The 9,418-nt window shown below is 35.6% G+C and overlaps 1 protein-coding gene and 1 pseudogene across 2 annotated transcripts; both read left to right on the forward strand.

The window, feature by feature from the left end:
• The first annotated feature begins 912 nt into the window (after positions 1-912).
• Positions 913-5,585, forward strand: LOC143575921 (aspartic proteinase 36-like). 2 transcript variants are annotated; one of them, XM_077060158.1, is made up of 9 exons: positions 913-1,098; positions 1,198-1,318; positions 3,210-3,637; positions 3,748-3,904; positions 3,991-4,073; positions 4,200-4,296; positions 4,381-4,453; positions 4,969-5,197; positions 5,279-5,585. In XM_077060158.1, the coding sequence occupies exons 1-9, from the start codon at positions 971-973 to the stop codon at positions 5,448-5,450; spliced, it is 1,488 nt and encodes a 495-aa protein (XP_076916273.1). In that variant the 5' UTR covers positions 913-970; the 3' UTR covers positions 5,451-5,585. The 2 variants fall into 2 exon arrangements, with proteins under 2 accessions (XP_076916273.1, XP_076916274.1); XM_077060159.1 differs by having other exon boundaries at positions 5,308-5,502.
• Positions 5,586-7,581: 1,996 nt separating this feature from the next.
• On the forward strand, positions 7,582-9,412 carry LOC143575922 (U-box domain-containing protein 4 pseudogene; annotated as a pseudogene).
• The last annotated feature ends 6 nt before the right edge of the window (positions 9,413-9,418 follow it).

Here is a 9,418-nt window from a genome sequence, read left to right on the forward strand (position 1 = left end):
TAGACAAATTGAATTTTAATATTCCTAATTATCTGTTATTGGCGGATAATAATCTCAACTTAGTTTATTCCCATTAATTGTCACAAATTTAAAAAAATTGGTTCTCAATTGTCCACTGTTAAAAAAAATCTAACAGCGTTAAGTTTTTCCGAATTTCAAACTGATTTTTAGGACTTTTGATCGGAATGAATATACGAGTTGACTGATGTAAAACTTAGCTCAAAAAGATACTCCAAACAGCTAAATTTTTGTTAATTTTAAGTTCAAACACCCGATTTAAAGCACTATGCAAGCCGTCTGGAGCATCGTGTGTATCTAAGTTTTATATCAATCAACTCGTATCTTCCTTCCGATCAAAAAACCTAAAAATCAGTTTGAAATTCGGAAAAAAACTAACGCTGTTAGGTTTTTTTTTAACAGAAGACCATTAACAGCCAATATTTTTTTTTTTAATTTGGGACCATTTGTAAGAATAAACTAAGTTTGAATTATTATCGGCCGTAGCATTTAGTTGGAATTATTAAAATATTATTTTTATTATTATTATTTGCTTAAATAAATAAAATAAAAAATCAATAGATAGAAACAACATAATGAGATATCTGTGGCTCCCCAAATTAAAGAGAGCATTAGCCTAAATATATAAGAAATTCTTCGTTGTAAAAAGTAGATAGAAGAAAGTCGACGTCGTGGTGGTGGTGGTGGTGGTTGTTGGTGTTGGATTCATCGGAACATTGGTTTTAGCTGACCCTAATAATAATAATAATAATAATATCCTCTTCTTCTTCCTCCTCCAAACCCCCACTTACTTTTAAAATTCATTCATTGATTCCTCTAGAGAGAGAGTTCTCAGATCGTGATGTCTTCCTGTGTGACCGTAGTACTATTCCTCCTGATCTCAACAATCTCATCATCATCATCACCTGTTAGTATCCTCCGGCCTTCGATCACCGCCACCAATCGCCACACGATGTTCCTACCTCTTTACCCCACTCCTCTTAACTCCTCCTCCGCCGATGTGATTTCTCGCCGTCAGCTCAAGACCACTTCCCGTCCAAACGCCCGTATGGCTTTGCACGACGATCTACTCCTCAACGGGTATTTTACATACATCTATTAATGTTAACCTAACCTAACCTAACCTAATTTCAATTTCTAATATTTAATTGGATCTTATTATATTTATCCTCGATTTAGGTATTACACCACGCGACTGTGGATCGGATCACCACCGCAGAGATTTGCGCTTATTGTTGACACAGGCAGTACTGTCACTTATGTTCCATGTTCTACCTGTCAGCAATGCGGCAAGCATCAGGTATAATTACAAGTTTACAACTAACTCGTTAGGGTTTATCTGATGCTAGTGCTTCTGTTCATGTTCGTTTGTTAAGCTTCCTTTTATCGGACAAGCTAACGGTTCGCCAACACCTAACAAAATAAAATTTTTTGTTCGTGTTCGTTCATTAAGGAAGTGAATTTGTTCGTACGCTCACAGACAAACTACAGATGTACACACAAGAAATGTTTTATTTGATTTGGCTAATTGAGAATGGTTGGTTTTAGTGGCGGATGTACTTTATAACTAGGGGTAGCATCCGCTACCCCTCAACTTTCGTCGGCAGTGTAAATTTATTTCTTTTCGGGCCGGTTTTTTCATTTCGTTACCCCTGAAAAAAATATTGTATTACCCCTATTTGTTTAAAGGCCAACAAATTAAAAGTTCAAATTAAATAAAGCCCAAACAAATTTATAGTCCAAAGCAACTAAAAACAACTAATCTTTTTTTTTTCTTTTGTTTGAACGAGAAACATTAAACAAAAATAGACTCAACAGAATCGTCATTTTTTAAAAGTTCAAATCAAATAAAGTCAAAAAAAGTTTATAGCTCAAAGCAAATAGAAACCATTAACCTTTTTTTCTTTTGTTTGAACGAGTTCCTTCAAACAGAAACATGCTCAACATAATCATCATTTTTAGGTTGACATTTTTAATACGGTTTTTGATATGCAAATTTAATAACTTGGAAATAGATTTAGTGAGGCCTTAACTAGTTTGTTAGAAAATATGACTAGCTTAAATCTTGAGATTCATTTTCCAAGTTTGACATATCTAAGATAGTGGCATTTCGGAAATGTAAATTTTAAATGAAGATAAATTTTCAAAATTGGGTGAATGTGTGACCTTGCTCGTGTAATGGTGGAAACTGGAAAGCACATCACCTTTTCTTTTATTTATCAAATATTGAATCTATCGCTGATTTTACTGATTGCAACTGCAACTGTTGAAATATATTTTTCTAAAATGGAACTTATCAATACAGGTTTGCGTAAGCGAATTGGTGATGAGTATTTGAACAATGCTTTTATGCAGTCAAAATAGAAACGTTCAATAAAATAAAAGAACATGGTGTAATGGCTTGATTTCAAGCTTTCAAAAACCGAATAAGAGAAATTTGTACCCTATGTATCATGTTTCTATTTTTGTTTCGTTTACATTGTAAAAATACGGTTTCAAGCTTTCATAAACAAAATACGGTAAAAACAATTTTTTGGAACGTTACCCCTGAGATTTTTTTCTAGATCCGCCACTGGTAGGTTTGAATCGGCTACCAAACATTCATGTTTATATGTTAATTTTGCATACAAGTTAATGACAAAATGTTCATAATATTATATTGTTTTTTAGTTAACTAGAAAGGTGCCGCGCGATGCGGCGGGATACAAAAATCTTAGTAATCATGTAACAATTATGGATGTTTAAAAGGTTCGTTTGAAACCTTGAAAGCGTTTAAAACAATCATCACTTTTGGTCAGCCGGTTTCTAAATGTTCAAACCGTAGCAAACGGTTTGGTTTATGGTTTATACCGAAAATCGGCCATATAAAACCGGGCAGGACTGTAAACTTATTATTGAAGCTCCATGCGTGAAACCAAACCGTTAGTATTGCTTAATCCTATATGATGAGATTAGAAAAGTCGTTAAAAAAGTTTAAAACCTTTAATGAACAAACATAAACAAACAAACAAACATAAACGAACGTAGCCTCTGTTCGTGTTCGTTCGTTTATTAAATGAATGGACATGAATGAACTTCCTGCCAAACGTTCAGTTCGTTTACATCTCTAGATGTTAGTGAAGATTTCATGTTTTTGTTATAGATTGATGAAATAGTAATGTTCTCTGTTTCTGATTATTATTAATTCACAGGATCCGAAGTTTGATCCGGAATCATCAGACACCTACAAGCCTGTCAAATGCAACGTTGACTGCACCTGTGATGACAAGAGGGAGCAATGCGTCTATGAACGCCAATATGCGGAAATGAGTTCCAGCAGTGGTGTTCTTGGTGAAGACATTGTATCGTTTGGCGACCAAAGCGATCTGCCACCTCAGCGTGCGGTTTTCGGGTGTGAAAACAGGGAAACCGGTGACCTGTACAGTCAGCATGCTGATGGAATAATGGGATTGGGCCGTGGTGATTTGAGTATTGTTGATCAACTTGTTGATAGTAGAGTTATAAGTGATTCTTTTTCATTGTGTTATGGTGGAATGGATGTTGGCCGTGGTGCTATGGTTCTTGGTGGAATTAATCCGCCTAACGAGATGGTGTATTCTTATTCAGACCCCGTTCGCAGGTATGTTTTGTATCTATCTAACTTATAGATACAAAACTTAAATATTTTTTTTCTAACAAAATACATTTTGTACATCTCATACATTTACTCTAGTCTCGGGATGGCAACAGCCCATATTACAATATTGAGTTGAAGGAACTGCATGTTGCGGGGAAGCGGTTGGCTTTAAGCTCAAGTGTGTTTGATGGGAAACATGGAACGGTTCTTGATAGTGGTACAACTTATGCTTACCTGCCTGAAGCTGCTTTTGTGGCATTTAAGGATGCTGTAAGATTTTGGTTTTATGTGTTTGTTTTTATAATAATTATAATATGTATTGAATAGTTATAATTTGTTTTTGATGTTGCGAGCAGGTCATGAAAGAAGTCATTGGTCTTCATCAGATTAAAGGTCCCGATCCAAGTTATAATGACATTTGCTTTGCGGGTGCTGGAAGGTATTGTTTGTTTATATATATATATATATATATATATATATATATATATATATATATATATATATATATATATCGTTAGTCTTAAATATTAATAAGTAATGTTCAATCTTAAACTTTTATTTTCAGTGATGTTTTGCAACTCTCGAAAGCGTTCCCTTCTGTTGATATGATTTTTGGGAAGGGACAAAAATTGTCACTTTCTCCAGAGAATTACTTGTTCAGGGTAAGTATTTGATATAATATTAAATATTAGTTAATTTGTTATTTAATCGATATTTGCTTCTTATTTAGTTGTTTATTTGTGCAGCATGCAAGGGTTAGTGGAGCATATTGCTTGGGGGTATTTCAAAACGGGAATGATCCAACCACTCTTTTAGGAGGTGTTTCATCTCAACCAATTTTAGGCTTGTAAACAAACCGAACGAACACACATGGAGGGTGTTCTGTTCGCTCGTTTAACTTTAACCAAACACGCTCATTTAAACAAACAGGGTTTTCTTGTTTGTGTTTGTTTGTTAACAAACTGAACATGTTTGTGTTCTTTTGTGTACGTTCGTTAAAGGTATAAACGAACATAACTGAGTTAAAATTAATGTAAAGAAAACGTAAATAACGTGAACAAACATAAACAAACTTATGTTGAACCAATGTAAACGAAAAATTCATGAACACAAATGAGCGAACGAAAATGTGTTCATGTTCGTTCGTTCAACCAAATGAGCAAATTTCTTTGTTCATGTTCGTTTGTTTATTAATAAAATGAACTTCAAGCCTAGCAGTTCACAAATTGTTTGCTGAACATTCGGTTGGTTTACAAGTCCAACTAATTTATATTGTTTTTTCTTTTCTTTTTCTTTTTTCTGTTTAAAAACAATATACATTAATGCACTTACAGGCATCATTGTGCGTAACACATTTGTTATGTATGACCGTGAACACGATAAGATTGGATTTTGGAAAACCAACTGCTCTCATATATGGGAAACTCTTCATGTTTCTGGTGGCCCCTCTTCCCCACCCCCACGGGCCTCTTCACCACCATCTGGATCAAATTCCACTTCTGATAGTGATATCTCTCCTTCTTCGCCTCCAGTGATGGCCCCACAAAATATCCCATCAAAAAGGTATGCTCATTTTCGTCTTCTCTTTATCTGCTGAAACAATGAATTTTATTTGAATAATATTTTTTTTTACGTTGAGAAAAGCCGGTGGCCGAAAAATTACTTGGTTGCAGTGGGAGCATCAATGTTGGCATTATTAGTTGGATTGTCGGGTGCGGGATTATGGTGGTTTTGGAGGCAAAAGCAGCAATCTAGTATGCAATATAAGCCAGTAGACTCGGTGGTTGTGCCTGAGCAAGAACTGCAGCCGTTGTGATTGCTGATAGAAATGCGCAGTCATGATTTATCTAGGAGTTGTGATGGATGAATTTACTGCAAGGGGTGCACACTGACTGAACTGTTTGTTGTTCAGGTAAGAAACATGTTGAGAAATTTTTTATGCTTTGTTTTGTAAAGGGAAACATATCAGACATTGAGACATTTATATAATTTGTATGTGTACAACATTTTAGGTCGGTTTTCTAAGCAAAATGTGGTTCTAATTACAGTAATAGTCTTTTTTTTTTTTGGGTTTATGATTTATGTTTATTTTATTCTGTTTACTAAAAGATGGAAATTGATATGTGGCTTAATGGTAGAGCACTCACTTTACTAGTAGTGAGAGGTATGGGGTTCAAACCTCACTATCACCCTATGGGAGATAGCCAGGGTTCGAGTCCTGATCTTACCCGGTTTTACCGGCTCCTCGCTGTCGTGCTGTTTGGCGGGCGTGGGGGTCGGGTTTTATCTGGGGAATCCCTCAATGGGTGGACCGCTAGGGGCTCCGTCCGTCCGGACTCGTGGCCGGCTCGGGCTACCTTTAGCCAATGGGGGCCGCGTACGGAGTACCCGGCGTTACTTAGTTGGTCGTTCCAAAAAAAAACTAAAAGATGGTAACGTTGCCAAGACTTGTACTCCATTTATACCGAAACACCTAAAAATAATTCTTCCTTGTTGAGATTAGTTCTTCCTTTCTGTTTGTATACCTTTCTCCAATTTTGATCTCGGTTAGTTCACAAAACTGAATGACCTACTTCTGGTATCCTCAATTCGATTGTTTTTAAGAAGGTTGAGCCAGGTATATAGCCATGTATCTTAGAGGTAAGAAGATATTTTGTTTTATTATATATATATATATATATTTATATTTGTGTGTTATTGTGACTGTTAAAATAAACAAGACTATAAACAATATATAGCATAAAACACCCACTTCTTAAATTAAATTAGCCCATGAAGAACAAAAACTATGTGCAGAAAGGCCTAAATGCACGCCTCAATGTTATTAAAAATATAATAAGAACCTGAGGTTATCGATGTTTCAACTTCCACCTTAGTATGCCTCATGTCTAGACTCGCTTTTAAAACATATGATGAATGCGACTATCGATGTTGGAGAGTCTCATTGGGCACTAACTAGATAATGGGCATGAGGGCAAAGGGGTGTGACAAATGTCATTATTGCTACGCCGACCACCAATTGAAAGATATTAGTTCATTGATCAACTACCACTTGATCCCCTAGGTAAACTTGCAGACCTCAATGGTTGTGATATTGATCTTGCCCATGTAGTACTCGCTCCTATCGCTTATCTTGAGCTTGAAAGGCAGGTAGATAAGCATAGGGGCCACAATTTTTTCCAACCAATCACATTAATCAACTCATATTTTTATGTTAAAAACGTAAAATAATAATTGTGTTGTTAGCTAAACAATTACACGTTTAGTTATAAAAAAATTGGTGAGAACCCTGTGTCTATGTGACTATCTTGTTTTCACTTTTTAGTCAAACCTCTACACAGTCTTATAGGTTACTAAATTGAGTTAATGCATCATTTTATAACAAAAAGTAAAAGTAAATTACTATTTAATTTATTAACTTTTAATTTTACAAAAACAAATACCCAAATATTTGTTCAAATTGAGAATTGATGAAATTTCACGCGTTAGCAACTAACAAGCAGCCAGGGCTGTAAATGAGTCGAGCCAGTGTGGGTTCAAACTCGAGCTCAAAACTAAATGTTGCAACTCGAGCTCAAGCTCGAAGTTAAACTAGCCTAACGAGCCGAGCTTTTGCCTAGTTACAAAAATGAGCCGGGTCGACTCAGGTCATTTAAAATCAGACTTACTTTTTAACTGGGTTTGCCCAATTACGAGCCGCGAGCTTTTCTAGCTTTCTGCACATAACTATCGCTGCTGGTCAAAATTTCGGGTAGCATACGCAGAAATAAAATAAGGAAATAAGAAATTGAGTCACGACTTGTTCAAAACTTGTTAGACTCGTTCAACATTGTCTTTACGCGTTTTGACTAAGAAGAAACTTTTATAGTTATTCGTTTACAAGAATGCTTCATTCCAACATTAATTAGCAGCTTCTGCTTGATAATATTTTTATATTTGCATGTGTGATGGAGATATCACTGCTTCTCAAAAACATATCTAGTTTCTTCAATCTACAATGCCATGAAAGCGTACTTGTTCAAAAGTACTACCAAAAGATTGAAGCAATACTCAAGTTAATCAAGCCTCTACTCGAGTCCTTTGTTGTTACAGAAGTGGCTTCGGATGAATCTATTGAGAAAGAGTTTGCAGGCTTGAGTCAGTCTGTTGATGAACTGAAGAAGCTTCTAGAAGATTCTCATCCTTTGATGAGTAAACTTTACTTTGTATGCCTTAGTTTTGCTTGCATATTTTGTTTAAAATTTTATGAAATTGACACCATAGTTTATAGGGACGGCAGTTGTTAACACGACCGGAACCGACACGAAAAAAAAAAAAGACTTTGGATCGACCAGCACGACACATTTTAAAACTAAAACGGGTCGGGTTTGAGACCCGTTTAAGTATTAAAAAAATGCTTTTATAATTATATTTTTATTTATGCTTTTTTTACCGTTTTCCATTTTTCTGAAGATACTTTCTAATTCATTTTCAATATTTTCATTAATTAAAAAAAATACATATTCATATTACCCATTTACTCTACCGACTCTAAATTATATCGATGGGTCGTGCTCGGGTCGACCTGAATTTATGTGTGTGCGGGTTTAACACATAAATATTTAACACATACAGGCCGGCCATAAGGTGTGGCCGGGACCCTGCTAGACCCGAATTTTTTTTTTAGTTATATGTATTTTTATTGAAACAATATGTATATTTAGTGTTTAAACTCAATTATATAACCATTAGCTTGCTCTAGTGGCAAAGGGGTATTACTCCTAACCAAAAGATTATGGGTTCTAGTCTTATTTGAGACATGTTTAATCATATTTTTATACAAAAGTTTTTTACACAACCTAAATTATAAGCGTAAAAAATTTTTCGCATTTGGCACAAATTTTTTTTTGCTTTTGTCGAAGCCGGCCCTGAGCACATAATAATATGGATCAGGTAGGTTCATGCTGCATATTTCAGCATGACATGATTGACACACCTAATAGTTTACATGTTAATCAATCACTTATCTGCATTGTGTAGGTTATGCAAGTTGAATCATTGATTGCAAAGGTTCGGGATCAAAGCTTACAACTCCTTGAGCAGCTGAAATCTTCTCCTAATGAATTCAGTTCATCATCACTTGAGGTATGCTACAACATGACTTGCATTACTTATGTCAACTTTATGAAGATTTCTTATATTAATAACAATCGATTGCAGCTTTACGTACTGAAAATTAAGCGCACGGGTTATGAAAAAGAATCGGCTATTCTTTCGAAAGCTATAAGGGATCAAGCCGAGGGGTCTGCACCTAGTGCAGACAACAGGTCAATAATTGTTGACTTTCTTAACTTAAGGTCAAATCAGGAGCTTCTTATCGAGGCGGTTGCACTCGAAAAGTTAAAGGAAAATGCTGAGCAAGCTGAAAAAATGGGCGATTTAGAGTGTGTTGAGGAAATGATTTCACTTGTGTCCCATATGAATGATAAGTTTATTGAAGTTAGACAGTCACAAAACCGTAACCGTGTAGCGATACCTCCCGATTTCTGTTGCCCTTTATCACTTGAATTAATGACAGACCCTGTTATTGTCGCTTCGGGTCAAACGTATGAGCGGGAGTATATTCGTGAATGGCTCGGTCTTGGACTCACGGTTTGTCCTAAGACCATGCAAACTCTTGTCCACACTAATCTTATTCCTAATTACACGTTCAAGGCGTTGATTGCAAGTTGGTGTGAATCACACAATGTTAAGCTCCCAGACACTTTGAAGAGTTTGACTTTGACTTTGACTCAGCCTGCATCA

This window comes from Bidens hawaiensis, unplaced genomic scaffold (assembly GCF_021521415.1).
Source record: "Bidens hawaiensis isolate Kalapana, Puna unplaced genomic scaffold, B.hawaiensis_p1.1 tig00027790_1, whole genome shotgun sequence".
Classification (NCBI taxonomy): Eukaryota; Viridiplantae; Streptophyta; class Magnoliopsida; order Asterales; family Asteraceae; genus Bidens; species Bidens hawaiensis.

Coding starts and splice junctions, on each gene's coding strand:
- LOC143575921 (XM_077060158.1), top strand. CDS start 971: ATGTTCCTACCTCTTTACCCCACTCCTCTTAACTCCTCCTCCGCCGAT. Junction 3,638..3,747: donor TATTCAGACCCCGTTCGCAG/GTATGTTTTGTA, acceptor GGATGGCAACAG/CCCATATTACAATATTGAGT. Junction 3,905..3,990: donor TTGTGGCATTTAAGGATGCT/GTAAGATTTTGG, acceptor TGTTGCGAGCAG/GTCATGAAAGAAGTCATTGG.